The sequence below is a fragment of the Chrysemys picta genome, chromosome 4 (genome assembly GCF_011386835.1).
Source record: "Chrysemys picta bellii isolate R12L10 chromosome 4, ASM1138683v2, whole genome shotgun sequence".
In the NCBI taxonomy this organism is placed as follows: Eukaryota; Metazoa; Chordata; order Testudines; family Emydidae; genus Chrysemys; species Chrysemys picta.
In genome coordinates this window covers 20,488,946-20,510,928 of record NC_088794.1, presented here as the reverse complement: position 1 = coordinate 20,510,928, position 21,983 = coordinate 20,488,946, and the positions used below count along the sequence as shown (strand labels likewise).

The 21,983-nt window shown below is 44.6% G+C and overlaps 1 protein-coding gene across 6 annotated transcripts in view; it reads left to right on the top strand.

Moving 5' to 3' along the window:
* MDM4 (MDM4 regulator of p53) overlaps positions 1–21,713 on the top strand; it is a 34,860-nt gene extending 13,147 nt beyond the window's left edge. Inside the window, exons 4-11 of one of the 6 annotated variants that reach the window (XM_008172676.4) lie at positions 3,438–3,571; positions 5,821–5,870; positions 8,879–8,946; positions 9,698–9,794; positions 11,572–11,732; positions 12,381–12,518; positions 13,107–13,187; positions 15,045–21,713. In XM_008172676.4, the coding sequence (XP_008170898.1) occupies positions 3,438–3,571; positions 5,821–5,870; positions 8,879–8,946; positions 9,698–9,794; positions 11,572–11,732; positions 12,381–12,518; positions 13,107–13,187; positions 15,045–15,599 (1,284 nt within the window). In that variant the 3' untranslated portion in view covers positions 15,600–21,713. Of the gene's footprint in view, positions 1–3,437; positions 3,572–5,820; positions 5,871–8,878; positions 8,947–9,694; positions 9,795–11,571; positions 11,733–12,380; positions 12,519–13,106; positions 13,188–15,044 lie in introns of those variants that run through there. The other 5 variants (XM_042849023.2, XR_010600398.1, XR_010600397.1 and 2 more) reach the window with 5 other exon arrangements.
* The last annotated feature ends 270 nt before the right edge of the window (positions 21,714–21,983 follow it).

The window sequence follows — 21,983 nt, the reverse complement described above, 5'->3', positions numbered from 1 at the left end:
TGGTGGTTACAGAGAAGTACCAACTGTGTAGCAGGGGCCTGGCTGCATTGCCACTAGAGAACAATCTTTGGGTCGTTCTGAATAGCTGTTGTTACTATGTAGGATGTCAGCTGAGCCTTTGACCCAGCCAGCTGGGTTCTAGTTGGCTGAGAAGGAGCCTGTGCATAGATTATAAATAACTTCAACCTTGTCCTGTTCTCTGTTGTAATCTGAGACAGCAAAGAGGGTTCTGGTTTGTTTGCTGACATTTTAAGTGGCTGGGATTAATGAAGGAGCGTCAGTGGGTAAAATCTTTTCATTTAATTCAATACTGAAGTTGGAGTTATTGTAAATTGGCCAAGACTACACTTCCCTTTTTTGATGGATCACATGGAAACTAGTGCTTTGATTAAATGCCAGAGCCAAATCAACTGCACTTGAAGTTACCGGAATATCGGTTCTTCTATAGTGCAAAAAACAGCATCTCATTTTGGGAAACTCTGGCACCATCTCGCTAAACATTTTGATGGTGCAGAGGGTGTGACAGTTTACCCCATAAGGCTTTATGGGGGGGTGCTTATAAATGTATGTGTGATATAACTGGAATAGGGTTTTGCGACATATGCCATGTAACATGTCTATGTAAAGGTTATGATCTACTGGTTATGTTCATCCTAGTTGTATGCAGGCACCATTTGTGTGTTCAAAGTTATGTATACTGGCTTGATTTCTAAGTAAGCTTTGTGAGGCATTTAGTCAGCGTCTTTAGGAAGGAATTAGCAAGGTTAAGTACCTGATCAGGAAGCATTTGGGGAACAATGCGTCTTGGAATGCTCCAATCCACATAAGAAGTCTTCCTGAGACATACAAGATACCACATGGACAATAGATTCATAGGTTTTCTAGGACTGGAAGCGACCTCGAGAGGTCATCGAGTCCAGTCCCCTGCCCTCATGGCAGGACCAAATACTGTCTAGACCATCCCTGATAGACATTTATCTAACCTACTCTTAAATATCTCCAGAGATGGAGATTCCACAACCTCCCTAGGCAATTTATTCCAGTGTTTAACCACCCTGACAGGAACTTTTTCCTAATGTCCAACCTGAACCTCCCTTGCTGCAGTTTAAGCCCATTGCTTCTTGTTCTATCCTTAGAGGCTAAGGTGAACAAGTTTTCTCCCTCCTCCTTATGACACCCTTTTAGATACCTAAAAACTGCTATCATGTCCCCTCTCAGTCTTCTCTTTTCCAGACTAAACAAACCCAATTCTTTCAGCCGTCCTTCATAGGTCATGTTCTCAAGACCTTTAATCATTCTTGTTGCTCTTCTCTGGACCCTCTCCAATTTCTCCACATCTTTCTTGAAATGCAGTGCCCAGAACTGGACACAATACTCCAGCTGAGGCCTAACCAGCGCAGAGTAGAGCGGAAGAATGACTTCTCGTGTCTTGCTCACAACACACCTGTTAATACATCCCAGAATCATGCTTGCTTTTTTTGCAACAGCATCACACTGTTGACTCATATTTAGCTTGTGGTCCACTATAACCCCTAGATCCCTTTCTGCCGTACTCCTTCCTAGACAGTCTCTTCTCATTCTGTATGTGTGAAACTGATTTTTTCTTCCTAAGTGGAGCACTTTGCATTTGTCTTTGTTAAACTTCATCCTGTTTACCTCAGACCATTTCTCCAATTTGTCCAGATCATTTTGAATTATGACCCTGTCCTCCAAAGCAGTAGCAATCCCTCCCAGTTTGGTATCATCTGCAAACTTAATAAGCGTACTTTCTATGCAAATATCTAAGTCGTTAATGAAGATATTGAACAGAGCCTGTCCCAAAACAGACCCCTGCTGAACCCCACTCGTTATACCTTTCCAGCAGAATTGGGAACCATTAACAACAACTCTCTGAGTATGGTTATCCAGCCAGTTATGCACCCACCTTATAGTAGCTCCATCTAAATTGTATTTGGACAATGGCTTTTACCTGTAAAGACAGAGTCATGCATGGACATGTGACTTGCCCAGGTGATTCCAGAACTCCATCTTGGAGCTGGACTTTGCATAGGAGTGAGGAGGGGGGGGTCTCCACCACAAGAGAAAGTCTATTTAAACCCGTGGGAGACCCCTCCATTTGGTCTTCAGCTGGCTAAAGAGAGAGCCTCAGCTGGCTAAAGAGAGAGCCTCCCCACCCCCCAGAATACTTGGAAGAAACTTGAACAAAGGGGTGTGAGTGATTGCTGGACCCAGGCTAAAAGGAGATTAGCCTGTAAAAGGGAGCATTCTGGAACTGGTGAGGATCTTATCTGTATTCCGTGTTTGATTAGACATAGATTTGCGCATTTTATTTTATTTTGTTTGGTGACTTACTTTGTTCTGTCTGTTACTACTTGGAACCACTTAAATCCTACTTTCTGTATTTAATAAAATCACTTTTTACTTATTAATTAACCCAGAGTATGTATTAATACCTGGGGGAGCAAACAACTGTGCATATCTCTCTATCAGTGTTATAGAGGGCGAACAATTTATGAGTTTACTCTGCATAAGCTCTATACAGGGTAAAATGGATTCATTTGGGTTTAGATCCCATCGGGAGTTGGGCATCTGAGTGCTAAAGACAAGCACACTTCTGTGAGCTGTTTTCAGGTAAACCTGCAGCTTTGGGGCAAGTAATTCAGACCCTGGGTCTGTGTTGGAGCAGACGGGAATGTCTGGCTCAGCAAGACAGGGTGCTGGAGTCCTGAGCTGACAGGGAAAACAGGAATAGAAGTAGTCTTGGCACATCAGTTGGCAGCTCCCAAGAGGGTTTCTGTGATCCAACCCATCACAGAGGGAAAATGGGGACTAGAATGTGATCTTTACTTGTATTTTGTAGATTGTATTTCTCGAAACATTCAAAAGGGGGGGACATCTCCTCAGAAGAACTTCCCAAGAGACTATGCCAAACTTTAAAAAAAAAAACAAAAAAAAAACCCTGCTTGGATCATGAATCTGGCTCAGATAATAACCAAAGTACACCCTGATATAGAGAACAAGGGTAGCCTACAGGTTTACTGGGATTTGGGAAATCTGGAGTCAAGTCCTGGCTTTACCTCTGATTCACTGTCAGTGTCACATTGTCACAGCACCTCTCTGTGCTTCAGTTTCCCCATTTGTAGAAGTGTCAATATCCCCAATGCTTGAGATGTATGGATGGAAGGCTCTGTAGAAGGGTGACGTCTGTCCTAGAAGGAGGTGGTTCTTCACTGGCACTGTGTCATGTCAGCTAAAGGAAGTGTAAGGTGGAAGAAGGAAATGGAGCACAAAGCCCGGGAGACCTTGCTGGTTCATACTATACCCAGATGTACAGACACTGTTTTCCCAACCTATGTATTATATAATTTTTTTTTAACATTAGCTTTAATAAAATTTTGAACTGCAGATGTAACTAACACTATCTTATGTACCCACAGGTCATGCATTACCTGGGACAGTATATAATGGTGAGGCAGCTATATGATAAGCGGCAGCAGCACATGGTGTATTGTGGAGGGGATCAGCTGGGAGAATTGCTGGGACTGGAGAGCTTCTCTGTGAAAGATCCAAGGTAGGAAGAGATGCAGCTTTGCAGTGTGCTCACTAGGGCTGGTGGTCCACCGTGATTAGATATTGCTGAGGCAGGGGACCCAGCTACAACATTGTTCCTTTCTGTGATGTAGATGAGACCTCAATGGTCCACTAGCTTATTGTTAGTGCTCTCGAGTGTCATTTGGCATGCCTGAATTTGATTGTATCTGCTTGTAAGGAACAATTCTGCACTGTCTGGGTGGTGGACTAGTTGGTGTAACAGGTCTTTCTGGCTCTAACTTCTGTAATTCCCAGTCCCTTGTTTCTCAGTTCAGCAGGGGCTTGGATTGCTATGGAGGCAGTATCTTCCGCTTCTCTGGATGTAGGGGAGAGGGCTCAAGTTTTGTAATCCCAATCTCTCAGGCTTTTATTAAAGGGAAACTTTACCTTGCCATGCTTGTTCATTTGCAGAGACATTTGTGTGTTCTATCAAAGGCTTTACCTGCTCTTTGCCAGCCCAGCATTCTGACCTTTTGAAGGCCTGATGCTAAACTTGTGGCATGAATTAATTTCTGTGACGGGACCCCTGGGGTGTAGCCTGGGACTGTGGGACTGGACTGCTGTGCCCCCTTTAATTCTCCAGTCTGGGCTGTCTCTCTCACTGCCTTGCTAGTGACAAGCAGCAAACCCCTCCAGGCGCTGTCATCACTCAGCACAACTGCATGTGGAGCCCCACACCCAGCTAGATTGCATGAATGCTCCCTGAGCCTCTCAGGAATTAAACAGAAAAGGCATGAGCCAAATCTCCCCAGCTCCCAGCCTGGTACCTCAGGAATATATCGTCTTGCACGGCTCAAGACGAGCCGTGCAAGTTTATTAATTGGTTCACCACTTCATCGATGGAAAGTGGATATACACTAGCCTTTGTAAATCTGAGCAGATTTACCAAATACTTACTGGTAAAGATAAACAGTAAAACAAGTTTATTGACTACAAAAGAGAGATTATAAGTGATAGGCAAAAAGTCAAAGTTAGTTACCAAAAGAAAAGAAAATATAAGCACACAGTCTAAACTCTCAACCCTATTAGACTGGGCAACATCTAGATTAAGCAGTTTTTCTCACCCCACTGGATATTGCAGTTCATAGTACACAGGTTTCACCCTGGAAACCTGAGCCAGTCTCCTCAGTGTCCTTGTTGCTAGTTGCAGCATAGGTACAGGGGAGGAGAAAAGCCGAAGCATGGGGCCACTATGTTCTGTTTGACACCTTAGTCCATGTGCTTGGAGAACACAAGTCCAGGCATGTCTGGGATCATTGCTGAGTCACCAGGCAAGGTTGAGCAATTGCCCCGGTGTGGCCTTGTGCAAATGAGTCATTGCATTGTAGCTCCCTTGCTCAACAATGGCTATTGATAGTTGTTCAAAACCCGCCTGGGCATTGGTTACTTTTCCTTTCTGTTGTCTCTGGGGAGCTGCTGATTCCCCAACTTACAGCATGTTTTAGTGACAACCATACAACACAATCTCATTACTTCATATGCACTAATGATGTACATATTTAGATAGAACAATGGCTTTCAGCAGATCATAACCTTTCCCCTGATACCTCACATGGCATGCTTTATATGCAGTATCACAATTTATATATAAATGAGAAATATGGGGGTTACGGGGTGCTCCCCCGAGGTATAGAGTGTCACAATTTCCATGCTAGCAAAATGACTGATGTAAGACAGCAGACTGCAACTGGGGTTGACAGATTACAACTGCTTAAGCGAGAGCTCTTGAATTCAAAAAGACCAATATCTTGATATGAAAACAAATGACCAAGAAGAGGTTATATTTCAGATAACTCCTACAGTCTCCAAAAGGGGAGAAGTGGCTAGGGGAGGGGAAAAGTCAGTGCGTTTTTCACGGTGATTATATCAGATGATATTTCAGATGAAGGCCTGCTGCACACCATGGGCGATTCTGGGCCAATAATGTTTGCCCCACCTTGGGAGCTCTGCTAAAGAGGAGCACCTTTAAATTACAGTTCATAAGAGTTACATTAGGAGAAGCTGTCTCAGTACTTCCCTTACAAGGCCTTCTCCTGGCCAGTATTGCCCATTTAGAGAGCTGCACTGGCCGCCAACAAGGAGGTTGTTGCTGCTTTCTTCTGCTGCATAGTGGCTGGAATGGTGAGGATATTAGGAGGCATGAGGCAACTGGGAGAACAAAGTCACCATGAGGAGAGGCTATCTTATTTTTTGCTGTGGTTGCACTCACTAGTCCTCTTTTCCTTGCAGCCCAGTTTATGACATGCTGAAAAGGAACCTGACTTCTGTTACTATTACAGGTAGGTTTGTCTAGTACAGCCAAGTGAATTCAGTACAATGTTAATTTAATTGGGGTAAGTAATGATATGTAGGAAAGAGAAATGTTCCTTGAGTGAAAAACTGCTTGTGGAGGCTTTGTAGGGGCACACTCTGAGAATACATTAAAGTCGTGTGTGTGTCTGCAAAACAGTTCACGTGGTTGGAAATCAATTAGCCCTTTGCCTGACATGCCAGTGTATGGCTGGAGCTACACCTCAAAAAGCAGAAGACAGTTTATATCCAGAGACACATCCTGGAAACTGACAGGGTTAAATGCTAGGTGTGAGTGAACTGGCTTGGCTAAAAATACCCCACTGAAACCTTTGCTCATCTCTCAACCTTTGCTAAGCTACAAAATGTTGAGTGATCTCCACCTGGCTCCCTACTATCGCTTGCATCTATACTTTGTGATCTTAGTTAGGACTACTCATAGAGGTGTTGGAAATCTGACATGATGACCTATTCCCTTAAATAATCCATTCAATGTCAGAGGTCTGAATACCTGACTTACCCGCTCAACATAACTGTTACTCTGCCAGCTCATGGGGAAAGCTGTCAAATCCATCCACATAAAGAAATTCAGTCACAAGTTGAAACAAATGTTGTTGTTGCTAACCTAGTCCCTTGTGGTTGTTTTCTCCCAATCTACCATTCAATTAGTACAGCTGTTAGTGTCTACTCGGTAGAGAATTCATACTGAAATAGCAAGGTGCATGAGGTCACATGCCATACTTCCTAGGGCTCTAAGCAGTTTCATACCAAGGACACAGTTTTCAGAAGGGCCTAGTCTATTTTTTGCACTAACAAGTAGTGGTGCATGCAAATTTAGAAGCCATTTCAGAAACTGTGGCCAAATACCGTGTAGTTTTCCGCTTTTCAGCCATGGTTAGTGTGCATCAGTGCTTCCGGAGATCACCCATTCCCATCTGTAATGGAGAACCTGCCTGAGCACTCTCTTGTCTAACCACCTACCTGTATCTGCAGAATAACTGTGTGAGTGCTAGTTTCTATGGTGGTGATTCCCTGGCTTACCCACGAGCAGCATAAGTGGAAAGCAAAGAACCCTAGGGAAACATTTTCTCCTGCTAGCAACCTCCCCTCTGCTGGAGGTGTGTGTGTGCACATTTGTGTGGGTGAGCTTGCATATGTTCATTCTGGTCATGGTGTAACTATTTTTAAACTTGCTAAAGGAAATAATGTTCCTTTAGAGAGTCGGTCACCGAGTTATACCGATGTGTGTGTGTGTGTGTGTGTGTATGTGTGTGAGAGAGAAAGAGAGAGAGAGAGGGAACAAAACGAAACAAGCTTGGCAGACTGATCCCTGATTTTAGACACCCAACTGTGAATTCACAAGTGTCTAGGAAGGGTGCTTGTGGATTTATTTAATTTTTTCTTAGCACAGGGCAACTGGAAATAGGATTCCATAGCCTGTCATACTTCACAGCCTGCCCTACTTCATGTTCCATGCGAGCAATAAATATTCACTGGCCAGATTTCTGCTTCTCAGTGCCTCATTCTGCAAATTATCAAGGCCACTTCTGTAAAGTGCACTTATAGAAGGAAAAGTGACTGTGTGATAAGAACAGATCTTCTTAATACCTAGCTCTCATGTAGTGCTTTTCATCAGTAGATCTCTGTATTCAGCCCAACTGTTCCCTGTATGCCTGAGTCATACAGCTTCTACTTTAGGCTATCTACTTTCTTGAAATTTTATGTTCATTGTTTTTATTTATGTTGGCAGAGACATTTTCCACTTTGAAAGGTGTTTTTCCAACCATTGTAAGAATAGTGTATTCTATATATAATATGTTCAGACAGAGCTAGACTTCATCATAAAGCCATTCTTCCTCTTCTGACACTGCGGAGCCAAAGCAATTATGGATGAGTGAGTTGAAGTCTCTTTTGCTTCAGGCAACATCAGCTAATCTCTGATTGCAGAATCTTTACTGCTGATGATGATGGAAGAGGCAGAAGAAAATGGCTGGATTTTCAGATTTGCTTTATTGGGCATTAGAAAAATCAACCATGGGCTTGTAAATAGAGTATATTTGATATGGACATGGAGTGGGAAAGAATATGGGATCCAGCAGTGTTGTTTTACAGTCACTTTTCTATCTATAACTGCACTTCACTGTGTCTTCATGTTTGTGTTGTGAAGTACAACAGGCATAGAAACCCAGTCCTGCTCTCCTAGAAGTCAGCGTTGCCATGGAATTAAAAGGGAGCGGGAGCAGTCCCTATATTTGCTTCTCCTCTGAGCCATTCCGCTCATTTAGCCTTTTCTAAAATACAGGTCTTCAGTTGAGTTACAGTCATTTTTGTTTACCTGATTGCTTTGGCTTTTAGCTTAGACTGTAAGATTTTGGGGGGGCGGGGGAGTTATGCCTGTGTATTTGTCTGCATTAAGTTGTATTGAGGACATGTACACTGATTGTGAATGCCTAGGGAGGAGCCTGCCAGGACGTGGACCTTCCCCTATTTGGTCTGGTTTCTTCTTTCTCCTCTTCAAAATGACATCTCCCCACAGGCAGTCTCTGTGGCCAGTGAAAGAGAGTGTATCCACCAGGCATTTCCCCGCTGGCCTTGTTTTTCAGCATGGAGCTACTCTAGACTCCATGCTGGAGTCGCCACCTCTGCTGCTCCATTGAGCTTCCCTGCCCACAACCTAGCAGCTTGCAGAGGGAGGGCAGGCCATGTGGGGGGTGTCAGGATTCTTACCTGCAATGAGGTACGGTCTCCTAATGGCCACAGACACTTCCTACTCCCTAGTCCAGTGCCCTCTACATCCATAATAAAAATAAACAGTCCCCCTGTAATAGCCATCTGGGAATCGGCCAGCTGCCTAAGCAACTAGAATCCTTTCTTCTGTAAAGTTCCACACGCCTGTCTGCCAAGCCTGGCTCGTTGGTTGCTTGCTGAGGGCCCTCTGTGTTGTGAGAATGGTTATTACCAGGGAAGGTTTTTTTCTTTTGTTTTACTTGCCATATAGATGCTGCACAGACTCTTGCTCTCGCAAAGGATCAGAGCGTCGATAATCCAAGCCAAGACCAGCTGAAGGTAAACCCACTGCCTGGTGGTTTCTTTTGTTGTACAGAGCGGCCCCTTCTCTGTACCTGTGCATGGTGGACTGCCAGAACTTTTTACTGCTTGACTGGTAGGTCTTCGCCTTCCTTAAAAGTTCTTGGGAGTCCACAGACCAGGGACAGAGTGACCCTTCTCTGTTCTCTTCATAACAGAGTTCCATTCTCTGGGCGCGTTTCTCTGGGATGTATCACTTCCTGTCCTCAGTCCCTCCAGCTTGCACTGTGTTTGGATTTTGTGTGTGTGTGTGTTGTTTTGTTTCTCCCATTCTTCAAACAACAGATTGAACTTCCTAAAAGTGTAAACTGGTTTTGCTCAGTGGGATCATTTTTGAAAGCTTCTAGGCAGAATCTGGAAACCTGGGAAAAATCTTTGTCTAGTCCTTACTTGTTTTGGGCATATACATGGGGATTAATACAGTCTGGAGTGTGGGGGCGGTGGGGGATGAATATCGCAATATTACTGCATTAAAGATGGCAACTTTTGGTCTCTTGCCAATCTTGAGATTTTTCCTGGGTTGAAAGTACTCCATGTGTGCTGATAATAGATCCATAGCAGCCTTCTGGAAAGGTTAATTCCTTGTGTTGTGCTCAAAAAACCTTTATTCTTCTATGGAACTCCTTGGTGTTGTACTGCAGCTGGTGACTCAGAGTGGAAGTGCTACATCCCCTTGTCCCTATAAGCTCTGATGGGCTAATGGGTGTCTTTTCTGCCTTCCTTCAAGCAGACTAGCACAGAGGGAAGCTCTGACACTGAGGGAATGGAGGACAAAAGTGATGCTCCTGCTTTGTCTACCTCACAGCTCAGCTATGGAAACTGCGAAGGTGAGTGCAAGTTGTTCCCACATTGAGGGGCAAGGACAAGCCCACCTACACATTTGTGAATACTGCACGTGGTGCTCTGCATGGCAGGAGCCGATCAGAGTAGGATTCTGGGAAACTAATAAAAATCCTATTGTGGAAAGTAATCTTCCAATGTCATGATTTTATGTGCAGAGATTTAGAGAACCATAAATATCTGCCGTAGGTATTGTATGTTGTACACGCTTTTTAGCCCGGATACTTGGCTCATAAATAAACAAACACTTGGAGGAAATGGCAGGTTAACGCCAAACAGCACATCAATCACTAAGCAACACCATCAAAAATCTTAGGTTATTTTAAATGCTGAAATTATACTTGTATCAATTTATCTTCCATGGGGACTTTGTCTTCTAATTAATTGGAATCAGACCGAGCTGTCTGCAGTCAATACCCGCAACCCTATCAGAGAACTGAATAACAATAGTGTTAAGTTTTGCTGTATTTTTCATCCATCCTCATAACTAGAAAATTCCTCTCTTGAAATTCGTTTTAATGTCTCTTGAGGCTTTCTTGCTAGTTCATTGGGATGCATATTCTGTGATATGGAGAGTTTGTTTCCTTTTCCCCCATTACTCCCAACTCCACCCTGACAGGGTCTGATGTTTTAAAACTGGCTTCTCTATTCGCAGGCTCCATTATTGGTTGGCCCAAATGAGGATGGGTAGATATTTACCTGATTGCAGGTAGAGGTGGTCCTTGTCTGTGCCTGCAAAACTGCAGGCCTGAATAAAGAGCTGGAGTGAAAGTTCTTTGGAAATGAGGCCTCCATGAGACTGGGGGGAAAAGGTTGAATTCCGTGAGCTAAAGTGAGGCAAGGACTGAGAAGACTGGCAGATTCCCTTTTCTCTGTTTCCCATTTTGAAGAGTTTCTGGCTGGGAGCCTTCTCATGGAATCAAGGAGCACTCATTGATGGAAACTGGGGCCAAATCCAAACCTGGTGTGACCAGATCTAACTCATCAGTTGAAGTGTCACTGTGCCCAGTTTATCCAAAGCTGAATTTGGCCCCAGTGTATTGTACGAGTTTTATTTGTGCACCAGGTTTCACAAGCATCTCCCTGTAGAGAGTGTCACTTAGAGCAGCGGTTCTCAAACTTGGGCTGCCGCTTGTTCAGGGAAAGCCCCTGGCGGGCCGGGCCGGTTTGTTAACCTTCCATGTCTGCAGGTTCGGCCAATCGCGGCTCCCACTGGCCGTGGTTTGCCGCTCCAGGCCAATGGGGGCTGCAGGAAGGGCAGCCAGTATGTCCCTTGGCTTGCGCCACTTCCTGTAGCCCCCATTGGCCTGGAGCGGCGAACGGCGGCCAGTGGGAGCCACGATCGGCCGAACCTGCGGACGTGGAAGGTTAACAAACCGGCCCGGCCCACCAGGGGCTTTCCCTGAACAAGCGGCGGCCCTAGTTTGAGAACCACTGACTTAGAGTCTGCAGTGTAGTGGTGGCCAAGGGATGGTCAAGGGAATCAACGGGGCTGTACTCTGTGTGCGTGTGCACACATGCGCAACCTGTAAATAATGCACCTGACTGCTCTGCTAAGCAACGGGAGCATCCAAAAGTACAGGAGGTGCAACATGCCAGGGTGATGCTGTAATAAATACAGCCAAGGGCTTGTTAACCTAGCTCAGGCAGAAAAGTCTGGAGTTAAAGATTCTATAATACACAGTGTATTGGACTGGGATGGGTTTGCTGGTGCCACAAGCCGCATGTGCCTGTCATGACCTAGATTCTACTTGGCTTCTGCAGACAAAGACTTAATAGAAAACCTCTCAAAAAGCAAGAAGCCCAAACTGGATCTAGTATTTGAGGAGTGGGATGTAGCTGGCCTTCCATGGTGGTTTTTAGGCAATCTGAGAAACAACTACAAGTCTAGAAGTAACGGGTCAACAGACATACAGACCAACCAGGTAAATGGATACTTTAAACAGCTAAAGCTGCAGTGTATTCTCTCCCTCTCCACTCTTGTGTGGGTCAAGTAAATATTCCTATAGTCATTTTTTTTCCCCACAGTTCAGAGTCTGTCCAAGACTTTCAACTTCTCCCTTCTATCTACCCCGTTAAGCCTTTTCATGAATGTAAGGTTTGCTTTGGTGTGTCTGGATAAAATGTCCCTGCTCCCCAGTGTTTTCTTCTCCATGCCAAAGTGTTGACTGTATTTCAGTGGTGCCATGTGCATATAGCCTGTGGGGTCATTGGGATCCTTTGGGATAAAAGTCACTAATATATATGTATGTAGAAGATGTATGTAGCATGGTGGCTAGCCTGTGTGAACTGTTAACAAGGGGACTGAATTGTAGAGCGGGTCAGAAAATGGACACTTGTGAAAATTTGTCTCCATTTTTCAGCGTGCTCTACTGCATTGCTTGTCACCCCAAGAGTCACTGAGTGAGTTTGAGTGGGGAGAAGTCTGGTGTAAAAGAAGAGGAGAGCATGCATTAGGGCTGCAGTTATGCCCCCTCGCTCTTGTTGAGAGCACTGGAGTTCTGCATACCCAGACCTGTTGAATCACTAATATCCTAATGTGTGCATATTTTCCCCCATCTCCGTTCTACTAGGACATAGACACTGCCATTGTTTCAGATACTACTGATGACTTGTGGTTCCTCAATGAATCTGCGTCGGATCAATTCAACGTTGCCGTCAAAGTGGAGACAGTGGACTGTGAAGAAGTGGGGAAAGAGAGTGACAAAAAGGTATCTCCTAGTGATGCACAGTACGGCTGTGTTAGCTGATCTAATTTATGTTGCAATCCTTTGCCATTCATTTCTCTTCTCCTGTTCTGCTTCTGTATTGGGAACAGGCAGTCCAATGACCAGCCAACTTTGTAAGTCTTCCTTAGTACAGGAGTCCCCCTCAGTAGTATCTGATGGGATGTCCATTAGAACCACTTTTCTCAGAAGCTATAAGCTATGGGGAGTCCTCTGTCTCTGCTCGTTTTGACCAATCGAAGTCATTTTTCAAGGCACACAATCGGCTTAAAATCACACTTCTGAATTTTTTCTCTACCACTAACTACAGCCATTACTTTAAGATTCAGCACTGAAAAAGATTAGAGGAAAAATATTTTTCTTATACTTTTTTGCGAGCACTTTGTGCACAGTCAGTTTAACAGTTTAGGCCTAATCTTGCAAACTTAGTCGATGGTCAACAAGACCAGTCACATGAGTAAAGTTACCCACATGCATGTTTGAAAGATGTGAAGAAAAATCCATGAACACATTTTTAGAAAAGTCATTAGTGAGATTTGCATACAATTCTAATAACTTATTTAATCTTCCCAGGTGATTGAGGTTACGTGTACTGATGACCTCGAGGAGTCTCAGTGCCTAAGTGACGACACAGATGTAGAAGCTGCCTCTGAGGTATTCATCCTTTAGCTCAATATCCCATGCTCTGAGTGTGCTGCGCCAGCTTGTCTGGCTAAAATGTACACTATTTGCTGTGCTAGGAGAACGTTTACTGTATCCCTTTCAAAAGCCATAAGTGCTCTGTAGCAAAAAAAGTACATTCCCTTTGCTTGGTCACCTGTATGAAGTTTAGGGGGTGTCTTTCAGTCCAGTTTGTTTTGAAAAGGTGTCGATTTAAATATGGACACCAGGATTGGCACGAAATGGCCCCCTTGTTGGCAGCCTGAAGAGTAATCAAGCACTGAATGGGCCATGGAGACGGAACACCACTCACAGCAGAGTAGTCCCTTCAGGTGCAGGTTTAGACAGTTTTGCTGGGCAGTGTGGGAGAGTTTGCACGTGCCTATGCTGTAGCTGTTCCCTGGCTAGACGATTCAGAGCTTTATTCTGTGTTATGCTAAGGCCCCTTTACATTGCCAGAATTGTGTAAATGGGAATCAGGCCCTCAGTGTCCGGCGCTGTCAAGCCAAGCACTAAATTAATTAGAATGGGAAAAACAAACAAACCTGGTTTTGTTATGAGAGGTGAAAAATGGATGTGTTTGCACACTTTTCTAGGGCCAACTCTGTATTGCAGTCTGAAAGGGAATCTGGGATATTATCCTTGATGAAGATTCAGAAGTATAAATTAAGCCCCCAGTAGCCAATGAAATAGCCAGATCAGAGTTAGTCATATAAAAAAAACATGCTGCTGCAGTATTCTGTATTCCAATCAGAGTTCCACTGTGTCCTGAGAGCTCCAAGCCAGCTTCTAAACTGCTGGTTGCTTCAGGGTGGTCCCCAGGATGGAGAGAGAATCCAATTGTCACTCTAATCTGTTTTAGTTGCTCCTGTCACAGTAGCATCTGGGTGCTTCACCATCTTCAATGTATTTATCCTCAACGCCCCTCGATGGTAGGGCAGTGCTGTTATCACCACATTACAGATGGGGACCTGAGGCAGAGAGAGATGAAGTGACTTGTGCAGGGTGACAAAAGGTGTTTGTGGTAGAGCAGGAATTGAACTTGGGTCACCCACAGCCTAGTTAGCCCTTGAACTACAGATCCATCCTTCTTCCCCATTTCCCCCTTCAGTTTCTGAACCATGTGGAAAAGAATTGTCCCTTTTGACTCTTCTCCAAGAGACATCCTTCCCAGTGTATCTTAACTGACACCAGAGCTATGTTCTATCATCTGTGCTCTTTTTTCCCCAATCCTTGCAGGCTTTCTTTGGAGGGTTTTGCTGTATGTCAGAAAACATATATCACACTGTTCCTTGCAGCTGGCAGAGCCAAAAAAAATTTGAGCACACTTTTCTAGACTGTGCTGGCTTGACAAATTGGATTGTCCCTGGCATAGGATAGCTGAATTATAGCTCTAAACTTGAGCAGCCATTGCCCTTGGTATATAGGGTAATCAAGTACGCCACTATCAATTGTATAGATCCAATAGATGGTAAATAATTAATGATTCTGAGAAATACACTTCTAACCAATTCAAGGAGCTATCTACCTTTGAATTTAGAGTGGGGCACTTAAATTTCAATAAACTGCACAGAATGAGAACTTTACTTTCCTCCAAAGATATGAAGTTTGAGAGGTGAGAAAAGACTAAGTAAACGCCTAAGCAGAGGGCGTGAGTCTGTAGGTGTTATGGGCAAGGTGAAATGTTTCTGAGGCTCTCCAAGTTGCCGCTGTGTATCGTGCATCTGCTAGCCTTGACACGCTGCCATTCTTGATTACTCTTCTTTGCTGCTTCCTGCACATAAAGGAAAGCAGCCTTTGCAAGAATGCACTGACTTGCTCTTGTTTTTGTCTACTCCATTCATTCCTCAGGACTGCTGGCAATGCACCAAATGCAAGAGGTTTAACTCTCCAGTCAAACGGTACTGTTACCGCTGCTGGGCCTTACGGAAGGACTGGTACTCGGATTGCCCCAAACTAGCTCATTCTCTCTCTCTGTCCACCATTGATACTATTCAAGGCAAAAAGGATGATGAGGGAATCGATGTCCCAGACTGCAGAAGGACCGTGTCCGCTCCAGTTTGCCGACCCAAAGATCTGTACACAGGTGAATGCGAGTCCCATGTAGACCCTGGCAGCTCTATGGAGTCCCTGGGTTTGTCACAAGAATGCAAGGACCAGGAGCCACAGATGCGTTTTGGTGAACACAAAAAGGAAGAAGAAGTAGAATGCCAAGAGAATATCAAAAATTTGTTGAATCCCTGCCTTCTATGCCAGAAGAGGCCGCGGGATGGGAATATTGTCCATGGAAGGTCTGCTCACCTAGTGGCTTGCTTCAAATGTGCGAAAATGCTGAAGAAAGGGAGATTGCCATGTCCAGTGTGCAAGAAACCGATCCAGATGGTGATCAGAATCTTCACGGGGTAGCTGTGCCGCTGCAAGGTGCTTCAGGGACTTAAATGGTAACTAGTCAGGGGACAGCTGCCACAAGGTTTGCGTTAGTGTCTATGGTGCTACAAGGGAGGCTAACCATATAACTCAGCTAAAGAACAGGGGTCCCAAACTCATAAAGGAAGTTGAGGAATCCCCTTAATGAAATGAAACAATGTTCAGTTTTTAGTGTCAGTTTACGTTCCTGGGGCCTGACTGATCTGTCTGGAGCATCTACCCCAGGTTTTAGAATTTCTAAATCCTTTACTTTCCAAGGTCTAGAGATGATGATTTCCCCCGGATGGTCTTGTTTTCATAACTGATCCTTGCAGAAGCCAGATGGTTAATAAATAAATATGTAATTCTGGTTGGTTGTATGCTCTGCAGTAAGCTAAACTCTGTGCAGTACCTGAAAATAGAAAGCACAGGGGTGGGAGGAGAGTGTGTCTGTGTGTACACATATGTACGCTGGATTCTCCAAGGATCAGCTCTCAGAAGAGTAATGGAGAATGGGGGTTACAAGACTTCTAACTCTCTGCAGTATTTTGTAAGATCGGGTTGAGAGACTCGCCAAAATCCTTAATGAAAAACAAACCTCCCCAACTTTTAATCAATATGTAAACCACCCTGTATGATTTAGCAATCATGCAAGAGCAAGGTGAGGTCCCTTTTAATTAAGATACAGTGTTGGGGGCCAGTTCCTCAGCTGCTGCCAATCGGCATAGCTCAGTCAACTCAATGCTAATTGACACCAGCTGAGGATCTGGCCCTTCGGTTAGGTGTGCACTTACAGCAGTTGTGCGTGTATATACGAGCATTCTAATGCTCATAATTAGCCCCTCACACCTACAGCTGTTTTAACTGCATCCCTACCTTTTTTAAGCTGTCTTATCATTTGAGAAAAGTCTCTATTTAAAGTGCTGGCGAGATTCACTAATGACGAATGTGCAATTTTGAAAAATAAGGCATTTATCTTAGTGCACCACCTGACAGCTGTTTTATCTAAGGAACTGTTGCGTGGTGTTAGTCACATTTGGACCCTCTTCAGTTTGATTTAGTTTCTTATAGGTTTTAACGCGCCTCAGAATCCTTCTGCGGTATTCTTATCTGCACAGTGCAATAGAGGGTCCATCGGCCGCTAGAATTTGTAGTTTTAAACTGTTGGTAAAATTCTTTTCTTAAAGAGCACATCCTAGGTATCTGCCCAGATCTTTCTCAACCCCCATCTGCAGGAAGGAGCTCCAGGGGTTGAAGGCTGCCTCAAGGAGAGCATCCTCTCTTGTCCCTTGTGGAGGTTGATCAGGGTTTCCCCATGTGGAGAAGGCTGTGGAGTGCCTGTCCTCAAACCTGGGGGATCTGTAGGGGATCAGGGTCATTCACATTCCAGTGGACCCACGCTACCAGAGATTCCCGCCTACAGCCACAGCTACCCTGGGGACCCCCGAGGGTTTAAGTAACTTCCACTGGGCTGGTGGAGAATCACTGTGCAGCCCTGTTCCGCTCTCCTCTGGCCTCCCCTGTCTTGATCCTGTTCCCCAGCATGGACCTCGGACCATGTGCAGAGGCATCTGCAGGGTCCAAGGGGAGGAGACAGTGCTATGAAAGCACACGATCTTGCCAAATGCAGGGTCTCCTCCAGGCTAGATCAAGCCCCTATAGATCTATGCATATCAGTTGGCTGTAAAGCAAGTATAAAGCCCTTCTCCTGCTGCACTTTCCCTTCTCTCCTGCAGCGCTATAGCCATAACTACAGCTCACTATGTGGAGTGAATTTACTTACCCCCATCCCTCCTCAAAGCACACACCCCTTTGAGCACCTTTGCTTTATTTCCTTCTTATTTAAAATAAATAAAAACCTAGAAAAATAAAGATGGCCAACACCTGTTAGATCCCATTTAGCCCAGCACTCCCTGGCCACCACAGGGTTGCTCTCAACAATGTGTTATCCAAGGCTTTGTCCAGGCCTGTTTAAAATAGTTCTAGGGTGGACTCTTCGTCACTTCTCTGTTTTGAATACCAAGAAATGTGCGTTCGGTGTAGCGGCTCAATACACCGGGTTTTCGTAGTTCTCTATCAATAGAATACACATTGTGGGGTTGCGTCTTCTGCTGTGAAGATTGTGGTCTCCTCCAAAGAGGTGGATTATTTGATCTACCAGGTGTTTACCCTCTAACTATTAAGATCCACATACCTGCCTTCTGTCTATCCAGTGCAGGTTGGATGGGGATTCCTATTACTTGGGCCACCTAGACTGCCCTGTCTCTAGCATGTGATTTGGGGAAGATTTTGCCTCCCCCTTCTGAACCATCACTGCCAGTCATTGCAACTTGTGCTGTACATCATAGCCTTATTGCCCAGAGTTCCTGAGGGTGTACAGTTCAACTGGGCCTGAAAAGCTGCAGGAGGCTTTACGTATTCACAAAGAACTGTAGTTTCTTCTCTAGCTACATTCCTTTTTGATCTAGTATTTTTATCGTAGTCTTTCTAACTCCCTTCATCTCCCTGGTAGACACACAAAGCAAGTACAGGCACGCCACAAGGTTCCTCAGAGCAGCACTTAGCGCGCTGCTACTGAAGCAGCTCTTTCTCCAAAGTTTCAAATGGGAAAGGAGGAGAGAATATATAGCATGGACTGATCAGTACCCTCTTAGGGCTGGTCCACACTGGGGCAGGGGATCGATCTAGGAAACGCAACTTCAGCTACGAGAATAGCGTAGCTGAAGTCGACATTTCCTAGATCGAACTAAGTTTACTTAGGCTTGGTCTACACTACCCCCCTAATTCGAACTAAGGTACGCAACTTCAGCTACGTGAATAACGTAGCTGAAGTCGAAGTACCTTAGTTCGAACTTACCTTGGTCCACACTCGGCAGGCAGGCTCCCCCGTCGACTCCGCGGTACTCCTCTCGCCGAGCTGGAGTACCGCAGTCGACGGCGAGCACTTCCGGGTTCGACTTATCGCGTCCAGACTAGACGCGATAAGTCGAACCCAGAAGTTCGATTTCCAGCCGTCGAACTAGCGGGTAAGTGTAGCCAAGGCCTTACTGTGGGTCCACGCGGCGCAGGCAAGCTCCCCGGTCGACAGCGCTTCCTCCTCTCGGCGAGCAGGAGTTCCGGAGTCAACGGGGGAGCGCTTCTGGGATCGATTTATCGCGTCCAGATGAGACGCGATAAATCGATCCCAGAAAATCGATCTCTACCCACCGAATCAGGCGGGTAGTGTGGACCTAGCCGTAGCTATGTTGTATGCAGAGGCAGCAGTGGCTCTCTTCTGGTTTAATCTTGAGCCTGGGAGGAGGAGAGGGGAACGGATCTCTTTTCCGTGGCTATAATCCAAGCTTTTCCTCTCTCCCTATTGATTTGTGGCTTTTAGTTAGAAAGCGCTACTACTGGGCATAGACTGACCAGCACAGTGCCAGTACTGGATGTGCTAGCTGACTAGCAGTACATCGGTTGCTAAAAGTGAGCAAGTCTAAGCAGAACTGGGAACCATTCCATGCCGCTAAATACTGGATACTCTTTCGGGTGGTTCTCAAAGCAACGTTTTCCTTCTCAAGTCAAAAACCAGTCTTTACCATATGTGCTCAAGCCAGCTGTGAGTCTACATCTGCCGGGGAAGGTCACAAAACCCAGCAGCACCAAAACCACGTTGAGCGTATTCTTCCTCTGTAGGGACATTGGAGGAGATGGGATGTGTGGGATCAGAGCTATCACTGCCAAAAGCACACCAAACCTGTTGGTGATTCTGCAGCTATATTGACTTGACGTTGTTTTACTGTGTGATGATTACTGTGTCTGATTTTATTTGCTGTACATGTACAAATGGGATGAGTTTTGTTTTTAAACCACAAGTTAAGCTACAGTGCACCAAATTGCAGTTTCACAATATTGTTTTGCAAACAGGCCAGATCACCGATGGATGTAAATCGGCATAGCTCTATTGAAGTCAGTGGCGTTATGCTGACTTGCACCATTGGGGGTTCTGGCCCCATATCTGAAGCGCACTTGTTGCTTCCTTGCTGAAGGGTCACTGAAATGAAGCTGACGCACCTTAGCCTTCCTTTGGGCCATAGTAGATTTAGCAGGGTTTCCTTATAATAGTATGGAAGTGGGAATTGTTAGTTACCAGCTAGCTGCCTTCCCTTTCTTTGGATGTTTGTGCGCTCGGCAAGGTGGATGCTTGGATGTAGACCTGAAAGCACATCTTCTGGATACTGTGAATTTTGTTTTCCCTGTTGCCTCGAAAAGTGCATTTTGTTAAGGGTTCTGTTTGAATAGTTTTCAGACCGAATGTGTTACAAAGTGTATAGTCTATGTTGACCAAAAAACCTGAATTACAATTTATTGGGGATATAATATCCTTACTGAAACCCTATTAAGATGTGTAATATATACAAAGCTTGAGATACTTACCTTTATTCAGTGGCTAAGAGTTATAGGGAGTCTAAGTGGAAATCCCCTTGTGTCAAAGGAAAGCCACAATGAACATTATACAGTTCGGAGATTTATTTTTATTCTGTAGCAAATATAAGAGTAGTATTTCAGAAGCATGAGCTTCTTTTTTGTACTTTTGCTTAAGGGTATGATTTTTGTCCCATGAAATAGTTATACTGGTGCAATGCCTAGTGTCGATGCAGGTATACCAGTATAAAGGTACCTTAGACTGGTGTATCTTATTCCTCTTCCCATAGATGCTTACACCAGTGTAACTGTGTCTACACTAGGGGTGTGTGTTCACTACGAACGTCAAAGCGTTGCCGCAGCAGTGCTTTAATGTGGCTGTGTAGTCGCGGCCCCAGCGCTGGGAGAGAAAAAAACACTCCCATGAGGGGAGTAGCTACCGCGGCTCCCAGCACTGGTGCACTGTCTACGTTACCGCTTTACAACGCTGAAACTTGTTTTTTTCACACCTCTGAGCGAGAAAGTTTCAGCGCTGTAAAGTGGCCGTGTAGACAAGGCCTCGGAGGGTTGTATAGCTATATATCAGTATAGTTAGAGTGGTACAGACAAGCCCTAATTCAATCAGAGCTGCCGTTTTATTGACATTTCCCAACAGGAAGTCTGTTCTCATGCCTTAGTTGCCAAGACAGGACCCAAAGTATTTCAATAAAATACCTAGCTCTTGTATAGCTCTTTTGATCTATAGATCTCAATGCGCTTTAAAAGGAAGTCACCATTTTACAGCTGGGAAGCTAATAAAGGCACCAGAAAGTTAGCCGCCTAAATCCAGAATTAGGCACCTTAAATCAGTGCCCTGATTTTTCGGAGCTGCTGAACACCTGGATCTCCTGTTGACTAGAGTGTCAGTTGAGATACTCCACATCTCTGAAACTCTGGCTCTTTAGAGCGGGGCCCCCTTTTGGGCCCAGGCTGGAAAGTGTTGGCCAGGGAGGATAGCTGAACGTATGAAAAGCAGCACAGTTGCCTGACGTCCCGTTACTAAAAAATAATTGCTTAATGTTATGCATGTTAAACTACTATTAATACATTTTAAAATAATACAACTGCTTTGAAAATGACTCCTGGTCCCGTACATTCCCTGTGTCCCAAACTGTCATTCAACTTTCAAGGTGGCAGCTTCCTCATTCATTCTTAACTGTTTGTATTCAGACTGTTTACAAATTATTGGTGATGACCTTTCCCTCTAATAATAATAAAGTGCTGTAAGAGCTAAGGTGCTGTGCAAGCAGGAATCCTTCCAATACCCCCGTGAAAGTGCTTGAAGGTGGCTGAAATATTGTGTGGGTAGCAGGAACGTTTTATGCTCTTGAATAACAATAGAAAGACCGATTCCCTTCCAGAAAAGGTAATTTCTTACTAAATCCCCTAAGCACTCTTCCCCTGTTTTGCACCTAAATGTATTTTCATCCAGGAAAAGTGAAATATCTATGGAATACATGCTCCCTACTTGTAGCATAAAGCTCACCAAAATATTCTATTTATATTTGCACTATTTTACGATGCTTTGGTCGAACTAAATTAATGACTTGTTTGTGTCCCATGCAAAATAAACTTGACACTTGAAATCTTGTGATAGGGTAACTTAGAAGGTTTAGTTTTTAATTTGTACTGTGTTTCGGCAAAGCTTAAATAAAACCTTTGTTACCAGTATAGCAACCTCATTTATTTCACTTTGTGTGTGTACATGTGCAGCTTAACAGATCAATAAGAAATCTTCAGCAGCTCAAGACCTCCTTGTTTTGTATGAGTAACTTATTTGCTTGTGACTGTGGGAGACTGAATGAGAAGATCTTGGATACAATTGGACTGGACTAGAGCAAAGTGTAGAAAAAGCACCCTGAGACTTTCTATGGTACAGAGTACCATTTAGATAACTGAGGTGATTATGGCTGGTTAGGGCAGGGATTCACATCTCAAATT